Here is a 24,270-nt window from a genome sequence, read left to right as displayed (position 1 = left end):
GGGCTCTGGCACCTGGATCAGTGGGCACATTGGCATGACCTCCACTTTCACTGCCACAGCTGCTCTTCCTCAGAGACTGTGATCATCAGCTCACCTTCACAGCCCAGGAACACTCACACTCATGGGCTGTCCCTCAGGCAGGTTCCACTCAACACTGCGGCTCAGCCCCATCCCACCCCCACCTTCACCCCCCAACCCACTGCACCTCCAACCCCATACCCACCACCAAACCCACCTCCAACCCCATACCCACAACCAACCCCACCCCCACCTTCACCCCCCAACCCACCCCACCTCCAACCCCATACCCACAACCAACCCCACCCCCACCTTCACCCCCCAACCCACCCCACCTCCAACCCCATACCCACAACCAACCCCACCCCCACCTTCACCCCCCAACCCACCCCACCTCCAACCCCATACCCACAACCAACCCCACCCCCACCTTCACCCCCCCAACCCACTGCACCTCCAACTCCATACCCACCACCAAACCCACCTCCAACCCCATACCCACCACCAAACCCACCTCCAACCCTATACCCACCTCCAACTCCATACCCACCTTCACCCCCACACCGAACACACCTCCAACCCCAACCCCTTTTTCACCCCCCACCCCACAATCTTCCCCCTCCCCCACAAACCTATTCGGAGAGACAGTCAGCTTTTGCAACATCCCTCCAGCTCAGGGTCATCTCTCCACCCCCACCTCCAACTCCTCACTCCCATCCCCACACATATTCCCAACCACTCTTCTACTGTTCTACGACATGGTGCTGTTATTGCGCGATATTCTGATAACACGGGATCACATGGGAATGGAGCTATCGCGTTATATCAGAACCAACCGTACTCTGCATTCTGTTCCATGACCCTGATGTACCTGTGTAAAGTAGGATTTGTCTGCATAACACACAAAACAATAATTTTCACTGTATCTTGATACATGTGACAACAATAAATCAAATCAACAAAAGGTTACATGGTCTGCACTTGGCTAGCTTCCTATGGTTTCAAATATCATAGGATTCAATCCTCTGTCCCTGGAACTTTAGACTGGGTTCCTGGATTACTAATTATTATTACATTCTCCACACCACCCCCGCAACCCCTCTCCCAAATGACTAAAACAGTTGAGGAATACGAGGATCAGTTGGGAAGGTAGAGGTGACGTCAATGATGAACACAGCCTTGTTCCACGGTGAGAGAGGTTTGACAGTGTGGACTGTTTCCCTCTGCTCTCCAAGGATACTGGTCTTCCTCTCAGGAATTGTCAAATGGGGTTAAACTCCAGCGTGACCACTGCAATTTCATTAAACCGGCCTGTTTTCCAAATGACAATTGACTATGAGAGAGGATAATGTTGGGAGTTAATGCTCCCCTCCCCACCACTCCGGGTAATACAAAAGAATTTTCACCCGTTGTTCTCAATGTTTATTTCAGTCATGAAATTGCTGAGGCCGTTGGGCCCCATTCACCAATACTGCCTCACACTGAGTGGTTCACAGTAAGAAATAACAGGAGCGTGTTAAAACAGAGAGGAAAATCAAGGTGGCTTTATTCTACATCTAGATTGAAGATGACAGATTGTCAAATGTAGCCTTGAAAAGCATTTTGGGACAATTTCATGGTAAAGGAGTCTCTAGGTAGCAGTGATCATAACATGATTGAATTTCATGTTCATTCTGAGGGAGAGAAGAGTGGGTCTATGATGAGTGTGTTAAACTTAAATAAAAGCAACGATGCACCATGTACAATATGAAACCATCATCTTCCATATAAACATTTAGCAGTTGGCTTATTGCTTTTTGATTATTTGTTGAAAAGGAGAAGAAACAATAGGCACTACAAAGACTGTTTTTAAACAGTTGCAGAGACCAATTGCCCTGTATGTTTTGCATACGCGTGTATTTTATAGCATTCACGAGTACGGAGTAGAGAGGCAAGTGAAATAGCATTCTCAATCAGATCCACCACGATCATATCAAAGGCTACAGCATGCTCAAGGGGGTGAATGGCCTCCTCCTGCTCTGAATTTAGATGCTTGTAGGTCAGAGGTAAAATTACAACAAACTCAGATGTTCTGAGTTAGTGCAGTCACTCACAGAACAGAAATGCTTCTAGAAGGTTCTTTATTTATCAGTCAGTTCATTCAATGATTCATATGGATCAAATCCTACCCTGATCATACAGAAAGCATTTTACCAAACAATTCACATTTAATGACATCACCAGCTGCCTGAGGCATGGCATTGATGGAGTCAACAGCGCAGAGGTCACAGCATTGAACCCGCAGCTGCATCATCACAATGCAATCATACTCAATATATCCCACATTATACAGTGACAGACCTGTCCCCCACCGGCACTGTACCCCAGGGTTATACAGGGACAGACCTGTCCCCCACCAGTACTGTACCCCAGTGTTATACAGTGACAGACCTGTCCCCACCAGTACTGTACCCCAGTGTTATACAGTGACAGACCTGCCCCCACCAGTACTGTCCCCCAGTGTTATACAGTGACAGACCTGCCCCCACCAGTACTGTACCCCGGTGTTATGCAGTGACAGACCTGTCCCCCACCAGTATTGTCCCCCAAGGTTATACAGCGACAGACCTGCCCCCACCAGTACTGTACCCCAGTGTTATACTGTGACAGACCTGTCCCCCACCAGTATTGTCCCCCAAGGTTATACAGCGACAGACCTGCCCCCACCAGTACTGTCCCCCAGTGTTATACAGTGACAGACCTGCCCCCACCAGTACTGTACCCCAGTGTTATGCAGTGACAGACCTGTCCCCCACCAGTATTGTCCCCCAAGGTTATACAGCGACAGACCTGCCCCCACCAGTACTGTACCCCAGTGTTATACTGTGACAGACCTGTCCCCACCAATAGTGTCCCCCAGTGTTATACAGTGACAGACCTGTCCCCCACCAGTACTGTCCCCCAGTGTTATACAGTGACAGACCTGTCCCCCACTAGTACTGTCCCCCAGTGTTATACAGTGACAGACCTGTCCCCCACCAGTACTGTCCCCTAGTGTTATACTGTGACAGACCTGTCCCCACCGGTACTGTCCCCCAGTGTTATACAGTGACAGACCTGTCCCCACCAGTACTGTTCCCCAGTGTTATACAGTGACAGACCTATCCCCCACCAGTACTGTCCCCCAAGGTTATACAGCGACAGACCTGTCCCCACCAGTACTGTCCCCCAGTGTTATACAGTAACAAACCTGTCCCCCACCAGTACTGTACCCCAGTGTTATACAGTGACAGACCTGTCCCCACCAGTACTGTACCCCAGTGTTATACAGTGACAGACCTGTCCCCACCAGTACTGTCCCCCAGTGTTATACAGTGACAGACCTGTCCCCCACCAGTACTGTCCCCCAGTGTTATACAGTGACAGACCTGTCCCCACCTGTACTGCCCCCCAGGGTTATACAGCGACAGACCTGTCCCCACCAGTACTGTCCCCCAGGGTTATACAGTGACAGACCTGTCCATACCAGATGATGGGATCTCTAGTTTATCTTGAGCTCCAAAACAAGTCCATACAAAAGAAATATCAAACACAAAGACCAGATATCTGGGAAGCAACATCCTGAGGGTTTGACAGTGCCAGGAAGGTGGGGGGGGGGGCGCGGCAGGGGTTGATAAAGAGTAGAGCATAAGCGTGGGGTAACAGAGGGGAGGGAAGGTGGAGCAGAAAGGCAGCATGGGAAAACACAGGCAAGGCAAGGAGAAGACAGAGATATTCTCACATTCATTCAGCGAGGGAGTGAGGCGGAGAATGAAGAGAGAGGGGAGAGAGAGAGGGAAGGTGTGAAGGTAGACAGAATGAAGCAATGCACATTAGTGACAGTGATTGAGAAACTACCTTTTCTGACAGCGATCAGGAGAGGGGCAGACAGACGGACACATTATCTACTGTCCTGCCCCTAACAGCCTGTAACTTGGAGCAGGTCATAGTCGAAGCCCCTAAAGAGACTGGGATCAGGATTGGCTGGAGTCAAGGGTTCATTGTTGGGAAGATGAAGTTTCAGGGGCAGCTTCTGCAGTGATTCCGGATCAAAGGACAGACCGTGGAAGGAACGGTGCTCACTGAACACATCGAGATGGTGTAAACGGAGCTGAGGGTCTCTACACAGAAGCTGAAAGAGAAGCAGAGAGAGGGTGAGACGGAGGCAGCCCCAGTGTGGCCACACATCCACCTTCTCTCCTCCCCCTCCCTGACCAGCCCTCACCATATGGAGCAGCTGTGTGATACCGTCCAGGGCACCAGCAGGCAATTCAGCTGAAGGGGCGGCGCAGACAGAATTCCTGTCGTTCCTATTTCACCCTCCCCACAGCCCGGGAAAACACTGATTCAGTGAGCCAGCTGCCAGTGTTCTGTTGGCCTGCTCTTGCTCTGAGTGAGGGTCAGAGCCGGGGGGGGGGGGGTGTCAGTGACACACAGGGTCCAGTGGATGGGAGACTGGGAGAAGAGAGAGGAACACCGTGAGTGCAACACCGTGAGTGCTGGGTCTGCACTGAGAATGGAAGAGGAGGATTACCAAAGGAAGGTGGTGGTGAGTGTGACCTACCTCTGTGAGCAGGAAACTGAGAGCCTGGCTGACAACACAGGAAGGTGGCTTCATGTCTGTGTGCTCCACACTCAGCAGCATCGAGGTGTGATCACACTGTGGCTCAACTGGAAACTGTGGGTCAGATACAGAAACCAAGTCAGCACCAAAACCCCACGGGCTACCACTCCAGGCCAGCAGCAACACCACACTCTGACTCCAAACACAACCCTGACCGGGCATTGGGGGAGGGGGCGTGGAGACAAGGAGTGGGATGGAGAGGGAGCAGGATGGCGATGGGGATGGGGGACAGATCCTGAGCAGGGGTAAATGCTGCTCAGCTCAGAGTCTGAGGTACAGGAAGGTTCGTTAGCCCGTCCATCCATGTTCCCTCTCTCCCTCCCAAACCAAGCCCCAGCCCTTGGCGACCACATTCCCCAGTTTCTCTCCCATCCCCCCCCCCAACACACACACACACACACACACACACACACACACACACAGTCTCCCAGTCCCAGAAGGGAGCTCGGTCCCTCCAGGCTCAGCCAGTGGTGAGGCAGTGTCCGATCCTCTGAGTAGACAAAGCCAGAATCTCTAAGTGACAATGCCGTCGGAGGCCCAGGCTGTACTCTCAGCCTGGAACACCACACTCCCATGTTGTTACCTTGCCAATGAGCAGAGCGAAGAGGAGGACTCCGAGGGACCACCAGTCAGCTGCATGGCTGTACGGACCACCCCGTAACACCTCAGGAGCTGTGAACCAGTAACAGGTCAGGTATCAGCAACTCGAGAAACTACTGCGAGGATCCAAAATCAGTACGGCCCACTTACCCAGAGCTGTACGGTAAAACACTCTGTCAATATCTAGATAAATCCAGCCCAAAATTCCCCCTTGTTCCTGTTACTATCTCCCTGTTCTCCATCCCCACACCCTCCAATTACAGTTTGACCACGATATTTCCTTCAATAACCACCAGCTCCGGTCCGACCTCAACAACAGTCCTGCAGCAGGTATCCCTGATCACCAGAGACCCGTCCTGGGCCCAGGCCCAAGACCCAGACCCAGACCCCAGGCCCAGACTGCAGGCCCCAGACCCCAGACCCAGACCACCCTGTGGCCTGAACCCGACACCCCTCCCCCACCGCTCCAGGTTGATGCCCTTACCCATGTACTGCATGGTTCCACAGATGGTGTAAGCCCTCTCTCCCCGACACAGTCTGCGGCTAAAGCCAAAATCGGTCAACTTGAGGTGACCTGAGAGAGAGAGAGAGAGAGAAAGGGGGGTGCGGAGTGGGACAGAGAAAGAGTTAGCGGGGTGGGGGGTGTGGGAGAAAGAGAGAGTACGACAGAGACAGCAACAGAATGGGAGAGACAAGGAGAGGGAGAGATAGAGTGAGACGGACACAGAGAAAGAGGGGGGTGGGGAAGAGAGACAGACAGAAGAGAGAGAAAAAGGGGAGAGCGAGACAGAGAGGGGGAGTGGGAGAGATGATTAAATGTCAGTTTCATGAAATACTCATCAACTGAACATATCAATTTATTGCTATAGAACTGCTTTGATTGAAAAAAAGGCTATTGCTTTTGTCCTGAACCTAGACTTCCTGGAACCTAGTCTCCGCAGCCCTGTGCTGCCCTCAGAGCAGACAGTGTGCCCATTGGTGGGAGGCTCAAACACTCGAGGGGCAGAGGTTGAAGGTCATCGGCACAGGGAGCAACGTGAATAAACGTTCTCACAGAGCGACTGGTCGGGTTCTAACATGCTCTGCCCAAGTGGCTGCTGGGGGGTCTGGAGACTGAATTGGACCATTATCTCGAGGTTGTAGGTAAAAGGAAGGAATGTGAGATGAGGAGAGTTACTCTCACTTAGGTACAGTCCAGAAAAGACGGATCAAATGGCTTCTCTCTGTGCTGTAACTATTGTGTGATTCTAACAACAATTTGTATTCCTCTAGCACCTTGAATGGCATAAACTCCAAGGAGCTAGACAAGAGTGATAATGAAGTAAATGTTGACACTGAGCCATACACAGATATTCAGGGATATTGATGACAGAAGGTTGATGGAATAGCTGAATGAAGGGAAGAGAGGCTGAGAGGTGGAGAGGATTAGGGAGGGAATACCTGAGTTTGGGGCCTAGGCAGCTGAAGGTGAAGACACTGACAGCAAAGTGATTACATTGAGGGCTGTGTAAGAGACTGAATGAGAGAAGCACAGGTATCTTTGAGGGACTGGAGGAGATGAGAGAGAAAAATAGGGAGGGACCAAGTTCTGGAATGAATAGAAAGCGATCAGGAAGGTATTCGGAGTACTGTTGGCTCACTTGCAGTTTCTGTTACATCTTGCCATTTTCCCAGAGGGCCGTAGGTCTGTTCCCTCCTCAGACTGAGAGTCACCACACCCCAGCCCAAGGGGAAGGTCGGGAAGGTGGGACCTCCATGGTGGCCCTGGTTTCTATTTTACAATGCTCTGTTATACCTGCCCACTACAGCCAGTGACATATCACAGCACTGGGAGTGAAATCAATCTGAAAACTCCTGCTTACCTCGTTCATTCAGAAGGACATTCTCCATCTGTAAAGAGGCAAAGTTCAAAGGTTAACGTCTGAGCCCTGAACGGGTAGGTCACCAAAACATCAAAGGCACTCAATCTGATGCTGATACGTTCAGAGACCCGGGGTACAGAGGGACATCACTCAGACCAGCCCTCCCTCCTATAACCTTCAACTTGCAAATCCCTTATCACCTGCTTATTTCTCACATACTTGTTCATTCATCAGACGTGGGTGTCACTGGCTGGGCCCAGTATTTATAGCCCGTCCCTAGTTGCCCCTTGAGAAGGTGGGGGTGAGCTGCCTTCTTGAACCGCTGCAGTCCATGGGCTGTGGGTTGACCCACAATGTCCTTAGGGAGGGAATTCCAGGATTCTGACCCAGCAACAGTGAAGGAACGGTGGAATATTTCCAAGTCAGGATGGGGAGTGACTTGGAGGGGAGCTTGCAGGGGCTGGTATTCCCATGTACCTGCTGGGTAAAAACAATGACTGCAAGTGCTAGAAACCAGATTCTGGATTAGTGGTGCTGCCCCTTGTCCTTCCAGAATGAAGTAGATGTGGGTTTGGAAGGTGCTATCTGAGGATCTTTGGTGAATTTCTGCAGCACATCTTGTAGATGGTACACACTGCTGTTACTGAGCGTCAGTGGGGGAGGGAGGGGATGGTACACACTGCTGTTACTGAGTGTGGGTGGGGGAGGGAGGGGATGTTTGTGGATGTGGTGCCAATCAAGCGGCTGCTTTGTCCTGGATGGTGTTGAGCTTCCTGAGTGTTTTTGGAGCTGCCCCCATCCAGGGCAAGTAGGGAATATTCCATCACCCTCCTGCCTTGTGCCTTGTAGATGGTGGGACAGGGTACCTGCGGTCTGTAGTGTGGCCCCTACAGCTTGGACCCGACAGTGACATGACAATGAACAGAGAGAACTCCTACCTTCACATCCCGATGAATAACACCGAAATCATGGAGGAATCCTACAGATGAAAATAAAAATAAACAAAATATTTAGAGCCAACAGAAATAGGGAACTTGCATTTCTCTCATACACTTCATTACCTCAGGACATATCAAAGTGACAAAAACACAATGCAATGCTTTTGAAGTGCAGAAAATGTTGTAACAGAGGACGTGCAGTAACCAACTGTGCTCAAACACATACCACAGAAAACACTCTGATAATGTGGAGCTAAACTGTTACTGTGACATTGATAAAGGGATACTTTCAGCACTGACCCTGAGTGCAGCGCTCCCTCAGCACTGACCCTCCGACAGGGCGGCACTCCCTCAGCACTGACCCTCCGACAGTGCAGCGCTCCCTCAGCACTGACCCTCCGACTGTGCGGCGCTCCCTCAGCACTGACCCACTGACAGTGCGGCGCTCCCTCAGCACTGACCCTCCGACAGTGCGGTGCTCCCTCAGCACTGACCCTCCGACAGTGCGGCGCTCCCTCAGCACTGACCCTCCGACAGTGCGGCACTCCCTCAGCCCTGACCCTCCGACAGTGCGGCACTCCCTCAGCCCTGACCCTCCGACAGTGCCCACTCCCTCAGCACGGACCCTCTGACAGTGCGGCACTCCCTCAGCACTGATCCTCCGACAGTGCGGTGCTCCCTCAGCACTGACCCTCCGACAGTGCGGCGCTCCCTCAGCACTGCCCCTCCGACAGTGCGGCGCTCCCTCAGCACTGATCCTCCGACAGTGCGGCACTCCCTCAGTGCTGACCCTCCGACAGTGCGGCACTCCCTCAGTGCTGACCCTCTGGGTTGTGGGTTAGGGTTCTCTCAAGCGGTGAGATATGAATGTAGCTGAGGTGACCCCCGTGCACTCACCGATAGCGGAACCTAACTCGGCTGCAAACACCCGCACTGTGTCCTCTTCCAGTGGGTGACAGCCTCTCCAGAGCATGTAGAGATCTCCAGCGCTGTGGTAATCACACACTACAGGACCAGAGGGAGAACAGTCACTGCCAGTGGACATAGAATGGACAGGGCAGCTGAAGGTTCACCCTGTCACAGAATCACACCCAGTGATTTCAGGAATCACTCCGAGCTGGAATCTCACTCACACAAACCGCAGCAGAATGGAATCCAACCCTCATTTCGATTTGTTAGGTGTCCCTGAGCCCACTGTCTTTTTTCTGGTGAAAAATCTGAGGATAAAGCTAGCTCAGCACAGACAGCAAAGTTCACAACCTCAGTACTGTCTTCGATGTCCCAAAGAGACAAACTGCACAACATCATCGTATCTCAATACAATGACATTGAGGGGTACTTTGGGCCTTTGTTCTACAAAGAAAATTTGAGACAGAGATGCTGAGTGGTCTACTCAAAGCAGGAAGGGAAAAAGCTGGGGAGACCATGGGTTTTTTTCTTATTAAGTTGAAACAATAGAAGCAGCCTGAATGGGTGGGGTCAAGTTCCCACAGAACTGGGGTTTTTAGTTTTACCTTTCTGCAGTTGCTGGGGTCTTGATGCTGGATGTGGAAGCTCTAATTCCTCTCTCTCTTACTGAAAAAGCTGGGGTTGTCTTCCTGCTGCTAGAACTACATGTGAGACAATCTCTTGTACTGAACTTGTCTTTGCTCAGGGCGTGTTTATTGGATGTTACCATATTGGAACAGTTCATAATAGTTAATATTGTATATATTATTATCTGTTAAGCATTTTGATAGGATTACAGTTATGCCAATTATTTTGTTTTTATTTGTCTGTGTTTTACTGTGGTGTAAAAGTAAAGGGTATTTTGCTTACAGTCACGTTATTAACCATCTGGAATGCAACGCCTTACACTTACCTTTAAAATAATAAAAACATTAAGACCGCGGTTATCTATTTAATATCTGTTCCCCAGAATGGGGGAGTCCACAATTAGAGAGCATAGGTTTAAAGTGAGAGGGGAAAGATTTAAAAGGGACCACAGAGGGTGGTGTGTGTATGGAATGAGCTGCCAGAGGATGTGGTGGAGGCTGGTACAATGACAGCATTTAAAAGGCATCTGGATGGGTATATGATTAGATTAGATTACTTACAGTGTGGAAACAGGCCCTTCGGCCCAACAAGTCCACACCGACCCGCCGAAGCGCAACCCACCCATACCCCTACATTTACCCCTTACCTAACACTACGGGCAATTTAGCGTGGCCAATTCACCTGACCCGCACATCTTTGGACTGTGGGAGGAAACCCACGCAGACACGGGGAGAACGTGCAAACTCCACACAGTCAGTCGCCTGAGTCGGGAAGGATAGGAAGGGTTTACAGGGATATGGGCCGGGTGCTGGCAGGTGGGACTAGATTGATCCAGGATATCTGGTCGGCATGGCCTAGTCAGATGGAAGGGTCTGTTTCCATGCTGCACAGCTCGATGACTATGTTTGAAGGGTTTGTTCTGATCCAGAACAAAAGCAAAGGAAGCCATTTCACCCAATTAATCAGGGGCTGGCTTTACTGGAGAGTACTTTAATCAGTGTCTCTTCTCTGTCTTTCCCCATGGACATATACCTATTACTCTGTTAAATATTCATCCAATTCCCTCTGTTACTGCCAGTGATTGTGCTTTCACCAGCTCATCGGATAGTATTTTCCAAATTGTATGAAGAAGTTTATTCTCATCTCAGTTCAGGTATTTTTAGCTGATCACTTTAAAGGCTGTGTCCTGTCTGGTTATCACCACCCATTTAGTACACACCTTGACCAAACCCTTTGTGATATTAGATACCTCGACGACATTTCTCTGTCTCAGCCTTCTCTCCTGAGAGCTACCCACATCTCCCTGTCTCCCTGGAAACCCATCATCCCTGGAACCACTTCTCTTTGCCCCTTCCCAAAGCCTCTTCCTTCCTCAGACTCGGAATCTTTCCCCTCTGTTCTCCTTCCTGGTGCCAGAGATGCAGGAACGAGCCAGGTATCTGGCCCTCGCCCAGCCACCTGCTGCCCTCTCCTTACCTCACTTTGTTTCAACATTATTTAATGTTAGCTTCTTCCAGCTGCTGTCATTCCCTGTTGCAGATATCAGGCACCTCCTCTGCAGGAGGTTTGTCTGCAGCACCCCATGCTAAGTGAGGGCTGAGCGTCGCCATATACGCATACCTGCACATACATGTATGCAAAGGCATGTATGTGCACACACGCACACACACACAGACACACCTATGCCATCTAGGCTGCACACGCGCACACACACACACAGACACACCATCTAGGCTGCACACACGCACACACACACAGACACACCATCTAGGCTGCACACGCGCACACACACACAGACACACCATCTAGGCTGCACACACGCACACACACACAGACACACCATCTAGGCTGCACACGCGCACACACACACACAGACACACCATCTAGGCTGCACACGCGCACACACACACACAGACACACCATCTAGGCTGCACACGCGCACACACACACACAGACACACCATCTAGGCTGCACACGCGCACACACACACACAGACACACCATCTAGGCTGCACACGCGCACACACACACACAGACACACCATCTAGGCTGCACACGCGCACACACACACACAGACACACCATCTAGGCTGCACACGCGCACACACACACACAGACACACCATCTAGGCTGCACACGCGCACACACACACACAGACACACCATCTAGGCTGCACACGCGCACACACACACACAGACACACCATCTAGGCTGCACATGCGCACACACGTCTTCTCTCCTCACCATTGTGGATAAGCTCCAGTTCTGAATTCCTCCTCATTATAACACAAAAGGAGAACGTTCTGCCCCTTCAAGTGTGTTTGCCCATTCCATGAGAGTGTGACTGACCTGAACCTATACATCTGGCTTTGTCCCATATCACACAATGACTTTGTTTAACAGAATCCTATCAATCATAGATTTAAAATGAACCATTAATCACTGCTTGAGGATGAGAGTTCCACATTTCTATCATATACCGTGTGTAGAAATTTTTTGTTACTTTACCCCTGACATCTGGCTCTAATTTTTAGACACTATCCCCTACATCCCAGATTCCCCAGTCAGAAACAGTTCCTGTCTATCTAACACAACAAACCCTCAAATTCCTGATATCATCAAACAAGGGAGCCTTTAACCTTCAAAATACCAAGGAATACCACGATAGTTGGTGCAATCCTTGAGTGAACCTCCCCCTCCCCTCACACTTTTTCACAGTACACTCCAGACCCTAACCCCTCGAGTGAACCTCTCCCCCCAACACTGACAGTGCATTCCAGACCCTAACCCCTCGAGTGAACCTCTCCCCCCAACACTGACAGTGCATTCCAGACCCTAACCCCTCGAGTGAACCTCTCCCCCCAACACGGACAGTGCATTCCAGACCCTAACCCCTCGAGTGAACCTCTCCCCCCAACACTGACAGTACACTCCAGACCCTAACCCCTCGAGTGAACCTCTCCCCCCAACACTGACAGTACACTCCAGACCCTAACCCCTCGAGTGAACCTCTCCCCCCAACACTGACAGTGCATTCCAGATCCTAACCCCTCGAGTGAACCTCTCCCCCCAACACTGACAGTGCATTCCAGACCCTAACCCCTCGAGTGAACCTCTCCCCCCAACACTGACAGTGCATTCCAGATCCTAACCCCTCGAGTGAACCTGTCTCCCTCCACACACTCAGATAGTACACTCCAGACCTTAACCCCTCGAGTGAACCTCCCCCTCCCCCACACCCTCACAGTACACTCGGCCCTAATCCCTCAAGTGAACCTGCCTCCCCAAGGGGTTAGGGTCTGGAATGTACTGTCTGAGAGTGTGGGGAAAGGCAGGTTCACACCAGGTTTTTGCATGATTTGTATTGCTGTGACTCCAGAACGGACCCAGCCCCTCTCAGTCCTACTCCTTCAGAAGTGGAGCCTGTTGGAGAAGGTTCATGTTATCCACAATGATCCTGGAGAGAGGGGGAGGAGGTGTGTGTAAACTGGCAGGAGCAACAGTAGGAGCTGGGAGCCTACAGGCCAGTAGCTACACACAGCACAATCAAACACAAGCAGACTGGCCTGGGGGGGGGGGGGGGGAACAGAGGGTGGGGAGGATGGGACCCTCTGCTGCGTTTGGTGAACTCACTAATGAAGAGGAGGCGTGAGGTCTGCCAGCATTCCTGTAAACCCTGGACAAACGGGTGGTGGGCCTGCTTCTGGGGAGGAGAACGACAAAGAAACATTTCCACAAATAGCTCTTGAGGCACATCCACCTTGTGGGGGTGGGGGTGGGGGTGGGGGTGGGGGTGGGGGCAGGTCCGGGGCAAGTCCAGCTGAAGCATCAGTAGGATATTCCGACAGGAGTTATAGGGTGGGAGCTAGGATCACAGGGGCAGCAGGAGATGGGTTAGAGAACCTCAGCTTTTACAAAAGTAATTCAGCTCATTCTGGGAGCTCCATATGGTCCCCAACCTCCTTGGGTAGGGGGCCACAGTTCTAGATTTCCAGTCTGCTTTGTGAGCAGATACAGTAGCCGAATTCCCTACCAAGTGGTTTGGCTCTGCACTCATTAGCTACAAGAAAGGCATCATATAAATGCAAGTCATTGTTGTTTCTCCATAACTATGCAATCAAGTCTGAAGGTTTAAAGGATTGAGGATGATCTGATGTGATGTTTAAAATGCTAAAAGACTTGATGGAGTAGATATGGAGAAGCTTGTTAAATCTCAACATTGAGACAGCAGCTTGAGTGGAGCTAAGGTCATTCGGGAGGGAACTGAGGAATACAGGCCTGGCGTTTGGGTCAGGACTGAGGGTGAGTCAGCGTGGAGCTTGCAACAGTTCACAGAGACATGGAGATAAAGAGAGGGATGAATAAGACACGTGCAGATCTCCACCCAGTCCCAGCAGCTGCATGTTCTGGGCAATCAAAACCTCCACTGAAACCTAAAGGGAATCAGTTACCTTTCTTGCAGCATTTACCACAAGCTGTGATTTCTGAACTGATACATTTTCCAAGTGACTCAGTCACTCTCAATGTCTGGAGAAGACAAGTGAACACTGAGGGTCTGGTTCCCAAAGACAGGTGACCATTCCTTTTACAGACCCACAGGACATGGCGATCACTGGCTGGGCCTGGCCCTTGTCCCTCTTGAGAAAGCAACATTGGAATTGGGAAACAAAGTCACTGAACTAACTCTCCAATGTTTCTACCTCGACCAATTATCTACTTTCCCTATTTGTCTGTCTGTGTGTGTGCATATATTAGGGGGACATATACAAGTGATTAAAGTTTTAGTTAGTTGCGCCAATGGTTTATATCTGTTTGCTTGTAGCTATAGTCTAATTGCTCATTATAAATTATAATTCTTATTGCGTACAGAAACTTGGCCTGTCGTGCTATCAAGCTTGGACTGAATGTTACGTAAATTGGGGAACAGTGCATATCTTTTACAAAACCCTAACCTCTGGTATAACAGTGGGAATAGCCTGGTTACCATTTACAGTTTGTCACTGCAATCAGATGTAAGAGAGGGCTGAGCGATGTGGTGGGGAACTAGATGAGAACAGAGCGAGGTGCTGTAAGGTGGCAGAGTGATGGGATCCAAATGCAGAAAGAGGGAGAGATGATGAAGATGTGATCAGTTTATCTACAGTGTGCACTATGTACAGGATGCTTTGCAGAAATTCACTAGGGCTTCTTAAACAGCACCTTCCAAACCCATGACCACTTCCATCTAGAAGGACAAGGGCAGCAGATACATGGGAACACCATGTATCCCCTCCAAGCCCCTCCCCATCCTGACTTGGAAATACATCGCTGTTCCTTCATTGTTGCTGGGTCAAAGTCCGGAAACTCCCTCCCTAATGGCATTGTGGGTCAACCCACAGCACATGCTCTGCAGTGGTTCAAGAAGGCAGCTCACCCCCCACCTTCTCAAGGGGCAACTAGGGATGGGCAATAAATACTGGGCCCAGCCAGTGACACCCACATCACAGAAGTGAACAAAAGAGTTGCCCAGCCAGTCCTCCCCCGCCCCATCCCCATTCCCTCAGTCATGGGAGTGGCCACTGCTGTGTGGAGGAGACACAGACCGGGCGGGGGAGTACGGTGAGTGGGAGTGGGGACAGTGTGGTGACCTGGTGTGGGGTGGGGGGGCTGGCAATGCCGTACACACTGATTGGACGAGGCCTCCTTACCTGCAGAGTGACTCCCTCCTTACACTGGTGCAGCATTTGCTGTCGAAGTATTTCTGTCTTCAGCAGGACCTGTGGGGAAAGCACAGCTTACAGGGTGACCGAGAACAAAAACATCATTCATTACATCGAGACCACATCTGAAACAATCAATCCACAGCAGACTGTGACTAAAATCAGTGAAATTTTTCAACATGCAATCCATCCCGGTTCCAGAACTATTAAACTCATTCCAAAACCAAATCAGGAGGCTGGAGTGAGTCACTGCACACAAGAACACTTCAAGGATGAAGGACATCATACAGACTGTGTAGAAGGAGCTAAACTCTGTATCTAACCCTGTGCTGTCCCTTTTCTGGGACTGTTTGATGGGGGACAGTGTAGAGGGAGCTTTACTCTGTATCTAACCCCGTGCTGTCCCTGTCCTGGGAGTGTTTGATGGGGGACAGTGTAGAGGGAGCTTTACTCTGTATCTAACCCGGTGCTGTCCCTGTTCTGGGACTGTTTGATGGGGGACAGTGTAGAGGGAGCTTTACTCTGTATCTAACCCGGTGCTGTCCCTGTTCTGGGACTGTTTGATGGGGGACAGTGTAGAGGGAGCTTTACTCTGTATCTAACCCTGTGCTGTCCCTGTTCTGGGACTGTTTGATGGGGGACAGTGTAGAGGGAGCTTTACTCTGTATCTAACCCCGTGCTGTCCCTGTCCTGGGAGTGTTATCATAGAATCCCGACAGTGTGGGGACAAGCCATTTGACCCAAGAAGCCCACAACAACCCTCTGAAGAACAACGCTCCCAGACCTGTTTCCTTACCCAATTACTCTACATATCCCCGATTAATGCGCCTAACCTACACATCCCAGAACACTACGGGCAATTTAGCCTGGCCAATTCACCTGAGCTGCACATCTTTGGACTGTGGGAGGAAAGCCATGCAGGATGTGCAAACTTCACAGCCCATTGCTCAAGGCAGGTATCGAACCCGGGTCCCTGGCACTGGGAGGCAGCAGTGCTAACCACTGTGCCACCCAATCGTTTATATAAATCACAATGCCAAGGTCCTCAGCCTTAACGCTGTGGGACCCCGATGTGTTTAATACTGTTGTATGAACCTGTATCGATAATTACCTTGAGAGCGTAGGTCTGCTCATCAGTCCTTTTACAGACTTTCAGAATCGGTCCAATGGAGCCTTTGGTGATGAGCTCAATGTCCTGAACAGGAGAGACACAAACAACATTCAGTGACCCAGAGCGTCTGATGCCATCTTGTGGAGTGGTTGGAAACTGGGAGCTGCACATTGGTTTGGATTGAATTTCTTTTCAAAACTGGAAATTTCCCTCAAGTTGAACTCTGTTGTTGATGTCTGACTGATAAGTGAGCAATTGCCCAATTGATCAATAATGCCATCATGCTTGTAACATTTCAATATACAAAACTCAAGAAGCCTGACACTACTGGGACAAGCCAGCCTGCTGACTGGCAGGCATCACATTCCTGATGAAGGGCTCATGCCTGAAACATCGACTCTCCTGCTCCTCGGATGCTGCCTGACCTGCTGTGCTTTTCCAGCAACACACTATTTACATCTGATTGGCTCCTTCAACACTCAGTAGCTGTGCCACAAACATACAGGAGCAGGAGCGTGAACTATCTACACGGTGTACTGCAGCAATCCCACACAGTTCCTATTACGACTTATGGAAATTGGAGTCAGAGAATTTTGATGCATTTTTGATGTGTATGGGTAAATAAAATGATCCCAGAACTGGGAGAGCATCTAGTGGCCAGAGCTTGAAACTACACCATGATGTTTACACACTAAATATCTCGTGTAAAAGTCATCCCTACTATATCGTATCATTAACCTCTTAGAAAGGAAACTGTATGTTCCCATTAACCCACTTAAATGAAATCACATTCATTCATATCAGTAACTCTACTCATTGCCCTCTGTTTACTATTATTGTATCTCTATTCATTCACTCCTAACTCTACTTAGGCCACTTGGCTCATGACAGCATTCATTCAGTCAGACCGGTACTAAGTCTATTTGTACCTAACGCATTTTGTTCACTATACATCCAAGAATTAATATCATTAACAAGTTAATCATTTTAATTGTGCCATTATATCTGAATTAAAGAGATATATTAGTTACGTATATCTTTAATTCTTTAACAAATTTGTTAATGCTGCTGAGGTTCATAACAAAAGAGAGGAATTGGGAGGGAAATGGAAGAACTTGGCTGGAAAGTTTAAGACACCTACACATTCAGATTTTAATAAATGTTTCATTTTAAGTGTGCTATTATACAAGGCCGTGACCATGTTGAAGAGTGTGATTTTTGCAGGATTTCAATGAATCTTTGACATGTTCAGTTTTCATTCTGGTACTGTATAAATAACATTTGTTACCAGTAATCCACTCTTGTTTCTCCTGGTTTTCATCTGGTAATTACCTTCACCGTAATTTACAGAGGTACCTCGATTATCTGAAGGACAAGGGCGGGGATTATTTTGATCGGATAATCGAATTCCAGATCACAGTTGAGCTGAGATTCGGAACCTTGCAATCTTGCCAGACAATACGATATTTGAATCATCGAAGTTCCTCAGCATTGGGTTTTTCTTCTTTACCTGGGATTAGTTACGTGATCAGATTGACTTCTGGTAACAATATGGTATTTCAAGCATGAATTTCAGACCCTCAAAACTAGTGCCCAGGTATTAGCTGACCCTATAAATTGAACCTTTAAAAGTAGTCTTAAAAATTCATATTTTACATGACTGTATGCGGTTGTCATAGAGCCAGAGAGTTGTTCAGCACCAAAACAGACCCTTCGGCCCAACTCACCCATGCTAACCAGATATCCTAAATGAATCTAGTCCCATTTGCCTGCACTTAGCCCATATCGCTCTAAACCCTTTCCATTCATATACCCATCTAGATGTCTTTTAAATGTTGCAATTGTACCAGCCTCCACCACTTCCTCTGGCAACTCATTCCACACACGCACCACCCTCTGTGCAAAAAGATTGCCTCTTAGGTCTCTTATAAATCTTTCCCCTCTCACCCTAAACTTATGCCCTCTAGTTTTGAACTTCCCTACCTGAGAGAAAATAGATTGCTTATTCACACTACCCGTGCCCCTCATTTTCTTTTGTTCAGTCTCTTTTTCACCAAGACCTCAATTTCTGTCATCATCCAGCATTCTCTACACCTACCAGCCTGACCCTTCACCCTGAAAATGTGTTGCTGGTTAAAGCACAGCAGGTCAGGCAGCATCCAAGGAACAGGAAATTCGACATTTCGGGCCAGAGCCCTTCATCAGGAATGAGGAGAGGGTGCCAGGCAGGCTAAGATAACCTAACAGGAACATTCTGTCTCTGGCCTCTTGTTATCTCATTTTTGAAGGCTCCCCATTTCCCAACCTTGCTACAATTTAAAACTTTAACTTTTTGATAGAAAAGTTAAATGGGATTTATTTCCACAGGAAGTTACAATGATGAATGGTCTGGATATGTGACCACAAATCATGTCAAAAGGAATTTTGTTCAAGCAGTTTGTTTAATAAAAACAGAAAGACACTGAGAGACATGGTTTTCTTCCCTAAAAACTCAAAAACTTTGATCAATATAATTTTGAGTAAACATTATTAAACTGCAGACAAAGCTGATCGGAGGTTTGAAATCTTCATGGAAAGATACCTGGAATTCCCGCTCCAGCCGCTGTGATCGGAAGGTGAATACTGGAAAGAAGAGAGAGATGAACTGGGGGAACGGCCACTCCGTGTTTCTGGAGATGCTGGACTGGGCCCGATCCCTGAGGATCTTCCGTGGTAGTGCAGGCTTCTTCTGAGCTCTTTGGAACATGTCCAGGGGGCACAGGCTGGACAGGGAGGAACCCACTCTGGACAAAACGCTCTTCCATTTTGAGATGGACGCACAATTTCCAGTGGCATTCCTTCCCTACAATGCGAACCAGTGAGAAACAGAGGTGATGGGAGTTAGGGAAATGGACTGACCATACTAACTCTCAATGAGGAAGACTGTAAGCCAGACAGTCAATAACAGCAAAGTACTGTGGATGTTGGAAATATTAAGTGAAGCTGGACATTCTTGGAAAAATCCAGCAGGTCTGACAGCATCTGTGGGGAGAGAGACTGAAGAACTGCAGATGCTGGACTCCAAACTAGACAGGCAGGAGACTGGGAGAAGACAGCAAGCCAGGCAGTATCAGGAAGTGGACAAGTCACCAGTTTGGGTGTAACCCTTATTCAGGACTGCGGGTGGGTGTGGGGGAGCGGTGGAGAAACAGTTAACATTTTGGGATAAGTATGATTTAGAATTTTAAGGAAAAACAATTGGGCTCAAAATGTTAACTGCTTTGTTCTCCACAGAGGCTGTCAGACCTGCTGCATTCCTGCAGCAATTAATGTTTTGATTTCAGCTAAATTACAAACTTAGTAAGCAGTGAGGAAGCTAAAGGGATATTGTTGTTTATTTACGGCAATAAAGAGATTTTGCTGCAACTGCACAGGGATTTGTTAGAATTGCAGATGTGTTCTTTTCCTGTGGTGTCACACACACCAACCTCTGCAAACTGTTGAAGATTATTAAAGCTTGTACAAGATAGGTGACCCCATCCCCCACATACACACTAAGTTGAGTCAAAGTGAGACTCTGAACACAGAAAGCACATCTCCTTTATATATGATTTGGAGATGCCGGTGTTGGACTGGGGTGTACAAAGTTAAAAATCACACAACACCAAGTTATAGTCCAACAGGTTTAATTGGAAGAACACTAGCTTTCAGAGCGACGCTCCTTCATCAGGTGATTGCACAATGAAGGAGCGTCGCTCCGAAAGCTAGTGTGCTTCCAATTAAGCCTGTTGGACTATAACCTGGTGTTGTGTGATTTTTAACTCCTTTATATAGATCAGTTGCAATGTTTGCAGATTCTCTGGCCACTCCACTACAGTCACATGCCACTTAAGACAACCCCCTGTCACTCAGTCACATGTTACTCCAGGGACAATGTCAGGATGAGATCATCCTCCGAGATAATGCAAATGCTAATGTGCTAATCCTGGGGAACACTTATGCAGGCGATTTCCTGATTCAGTAACCAAAAGAGAAAATGCTGGAAAATCTCAGCAGGTCTGGCAGTATCTGTAAGGAGAGAAAAGAGCTGACGTTTCGAGTCTAACGGACGCTGGTTTCAGATTCTAACATCCACAGTAATTTGCTTTTATTCCTGATTGAGTGCTTTCCCAAGACAATACAGGTGTGACATACCCCTGTCCAGAAAGCATTTCTGAATGGAAGAGATTGAATTGATAGTTTAACTTGACAATAGCAGGGGAGCAATGTTTAAATGAAGTCTAAATTACAATGGATACCCATCTGCATTCTTTCATGGCTTTCACTCCCACCGAAAAACAATGCATTGATATTACATTACCTTTAATATCACTTTACCTTTAATATTACATTACTGTCCAGAGATAGGCCCATTTAACTTTTTATCATTACAGATGGAACATGATCTCAGGATGAAAAGGTACAGGGTCACAGGAAGAAGGTTCTGGGGGGCGGTGGCACAGTGGTTAGCACTGCTGCCTCACAGTGCCAGAGACCCGGGTTCAGTTCCCGACTCAGGCGACTGACTGTGTGGAGTTTGCACGTTCTCCCCGTGTCTGCGTGGGTTTCCTCCGGGTGCTCCGGTTTCCTCCCACAGTCACAAAGATGTGCGGGTCAGGTGTATTGGCCATGCTAAATTGCCCGTAGTGTTAGGTAAGGGGTAAATGTAGGGGGATGGGTGGGTTGTGCTTCGGCGGGTCGGTGTGGACTTGTTGGGCTGAAGGGCCTGTTTCCACACTGTAAGTAATCTAATAACAAGGCAGAGAGCCAGCACCAGCACGTCGGGCAGAACAGCCACAGCCCATAATGGGGGCAGGGTCTACGAGGATGTGGGCGGGGCTTGTGATATATGGGCAGGTCCGACAGGGTGTGGGCGGGGCTCGGCAGGGTAACAGAGGGCCAATCAGGGAGGGGGCGGAGCCAGCGGGGAAGGGGCGTGGCCTGTAAGACATGGGCGGGGCCATTCCGGAGCGAGGGGGCAGGTCCGTAAAGGAGGGCGGAGCCAAGATGTGGAGGGCCGTCCTGTCGGGAGCCGGGGTCTCTCACCGGAGGGTTGGGGTGAATCGACTGCGTTCGGCAGAATGTTGTCCGGAAGGCACCGCTTACCCGGGCCGCAGTCCGCCCACTGGCCATCACCCGGACTTCCCCCCCGGCTGCGGGTTTCTCACATAACCCGCGTCAGAGAGCCCTGAATCTAGGCCGGGGACCGGTAATCTTCCCGCAGCACGCTGGGATGCTGGAGGACCGATCTCCCGCGGCACGCTGGGATACTGGAGGACCGGTCTCCCGCGGCACGCTGGGATACTGGAGGACCGGTCTCCCGCGGCACGCTGGGATACTGTGATGGGCGGGTCATGTGATGAAATGCGGGACGAACTGCATTTTAGTGGCGCCTTCGTCATTAAAAGGAAGTCTCAAAATATTATGTTAAAAATCAAACAACACCAACATCTCCAAATCAAAATGTTATTTCTACTTACGGAGGTTTTGAAGTGGAGTCACCGGAAATTTAAACACAAATAAATGCACAGAAAGATCCCGCTGTGATAAATAAGCAGGAAATCCATGTTAGTGTCTGGGAAGCATCACCTTATTCTTCACAAGGACAAAATAAGGCCATTCAGCCCATTGAATCTGTGCTATCAGTGAATACGACCATGTCTGGTCTGATTATGCCTTCAATCTGTAGGTCATAATGTTGACAAATCGATCCAACAATATTGTATCATCAATGAGTCACTGCCCTCTAGGGTAGAAAGCTCCAAAGATCAGTGACCCACTAAGAGAAAAAAAACACTCTTTTTCATCTCCATTTCAAATGGGAGTCTTGTTATTTTTTTAATTGAGGCCCTTTGAACTAGATTCCTCCAAGTGGGGGAAACATCCTCTCTGCATCAACCCTATCAGGTCCCCTACAATAGGTTGCCTCTCATCGTTCTGAGCTCCACTCAATAAAAACCCAACCTTCTCACCTTTCCTCAGAAGACAAACACTTCCTCGCAGGAATCCAGTAAGTTAACCTCTTTACTACATCTTATGGGTGGCTATCCCTCCTATACACAGAACTTCAGCTCCTGTCCCACCTCTGCCCTGTACGTTTGTAGCAAGACTTCTCAGTAGTACTTTTGTGTCCAACTGCCTTAATAAAAGTCAAAGTTAAAAATCCCACCACACCAGGTTTTAGTCTTAACAGGTTTATTGAGAAGTACTTGTTTTTGAAGTGCTGTTCCTTTGCTCACCATTCCATCTACCTTCCTAATGACTTGCTGGACCTGCGTACTAATTTTAATTATTCATGCACAAGCACTTAGCAGTCTCCTTCATTAAAATAATCTGCAAAATTTCAATTACTGCCAAAATTAACAATTTTGATTTTTCACAATGTGCACTATCCAATATTGTGTCAACTCAATTAACCAATTCTTTGCAGGTGCTTTGTAACCTCTTCACAACTTGCTTTCCTATCCTTGGCAATTTATCAACAATGCAATCAAGGTAACAGGGACTAATCCTTGCAATATTCCACTTGATTCAGTTTCCCATCTTAAAAGTGATCATTTTGTCCTGTTTCTTATGTATATAGCTTCCCTTACACACACTGACCCTCACTGGGTACAGTCACAGACTCCAACTGGGATACAGTCCCTCACACATACTGATTCTCACTGGAGAACAGTCCCACACACACTGACTCTCACTAGGGTATAGTCCTGCACATACTGACCCTCACTATGGTACAGTCCCACACACACTGACCCTCACTGGGGTGTGGGATCCCACACACTGACTCTCACTGGAGCACAGTCCCACACACACTGACCCTCACTGAGGTACCGTCCCACACACACTGACCCTCACTGGGGCCCAGTCCCATACACACACACTGACTCTTACTGTGGTATGGTCGCACACATGATTGGCTCTCAGTTGTACAGCTCCCACACACACTGACTCTCACCGGGGTACAGGGTCCCATACATTGTAAATAGGGTTGCTGACCTTCTAATCTGATATTGTGTGAATGGAAGATAGCCTAAACCCTGAAAGAAATGATGGTAATATAGCCTATGAGTGAATGGTAGAGATCAGCACAAACAGTGGGAGTACGGTTTGACAAGTTAGCAATTTCTAAACAAATGCTCCGTGCTGTTCGGTATCTGATATCAATCTGAGATGAATCTCACTGCCTTAGGCCCCTCTCAATAATCCAAGCAGCTCCTTTATTACAAAATGTGATTGTCTGTCCAAGCCTCTCCAGTGTCCCATGGTCAAATACAAAACTTCCTGTCTTTCATTATTTAAATGTTTAATAATTATGCTTTCAGAACTGAAATTTTTTTACATATGATTTCTGTTAGTATAGGTGCCAGAGTACGCCACCCCTCTGTGAATGGATTTATCTTCACCTAAATGTGCTACTGACAACTTGCAATTGATATCTCTTGAAGTCCCTTGACCGGAGAAAATGGCTTTTCGTTCTTTGCTGTTCATCAAAATCCAAAGTAATTTAAATCTCCTCTCTGCTTTCCCTGCTGCAATAGAAATAGGCTACAGAATCTCAGAATGGGTCCCGCACAGCCAGCAACTCCGCCCATCTTAGTGTCACTTCCTGTATCGCCTCAAACTCTGCAAATTATCCCTTTTCAGATTATGTCCAATTCCCTTTGGAAAGCCTTGTCTCCACATTCAGGCAGCATGTTCCACTGACAACATTTATCCTTGTAACACCATTACTTACACTGTCAATTACCTTAAATCTGTGCCTACTCATTGTTGATCCTTCTGCTAGTGTGATCAGCTTTGCCCAAACTCCTCTGTCCAAACCCTCCATGATATCTGGATCAGTGGT

General features: G+C 48.6%; 1 protein-coding gene across 2 annotated transcripts; it reads right to left on the bottom strand.

The window, feature by feature from the left end:
- Nucleotides 1-2,139: 2,139 nt before the first annotated feature.
- On the bottom strand, nucleotides 2,140-21,646 carry LOC132830465 (ribosomal protein S6 kinase-related protein-like). 2 transcript variants are annotated; one of them, XM_060848203.1, is made up of 12 exons: nucleotides 21,468-21,646; nucleotides 18,985-19,245; nucleotides 16,404-16,487; nucleotides 15,281-15,349; nucleotides 13,227-13,296; nucleotides 8,958-9,065; nucleotides 8,061-8,101; nucleotides 7,123-7,150; nucleotides 5,745-5,834; nucleotides 5,244-5,332; nucleotides 4,601-4,714; nucleotides 2,140-4,168 (listed from the first exon to the last, which is right to left on the bottom strand). In XM_060848203.1, exons 1-12 carry the CDS (start codon nucleotides 21,552-21,554, stop codon nucleotides 3,956-3,958), a joined length of 1,254 nt encoding a protein of 417 aa, XP_060704186.1. In that variant the 5' UTR covers nucleotides 21,555-21,646; the 3' UTR covers nucleotides 2,140-3,955. The 2 variants fall into 2 exon arrangements, with proteins under 2 accessions (XP_060704186.1, XP_060704188.1); XM_060848205.1 differs by having other exon boundaries at nucleotides 21,528-21,646.
- Nucleotides 21,647-24,270: the final 2,624 nt, after the last annotated feature.

This window comes from Hemiscyllium ocellatum, chromosome 31 (assembly GCF_020745735.1).
Source record: "Hemiscyllium ocellatum isolate sHemOce1 chromosome 31, sHemOce1.pat.X.cur, whole genome shotgun sequence".
Taxonomy (NCBI): domain Eukaryota; kingdom Metazoa; phylum Chordata; class Chondrichthyes; order Orectolobiformes; family Hemiscylliidae; genus Hemiscyllium; species Hemiscyllium ocellatum.
This window is presented reverse-complemented; position numbering and strand designations above follow the sequence as displayed.

Excerpts from the sequence above, each read along its gene's own strand:
- LOC132830465 (XM_060848203.1), bottom strand. The coding sequence starts at position 21,554 with ATGGCCAGTGGGCGGACTGCGGCCCGGGTAAGCGGTGCCTTCCGGACA. Across the intron at positions 15,350-16,403 it reads AGCAGACCTACGCTCTCAAG|GTCCTGCTGAAGACAGAAAT; the intron begins GTAATTATCGAT and ends CTTTCCCCACAG. Across the intron at positions 5,333-5,744 it reads TGGAACCATGCAGTACATGG|CTCCTGAGGTGTTACGGGGT; the intron begins GTAAGGGCATCA and ends ACTGGTTCACAG.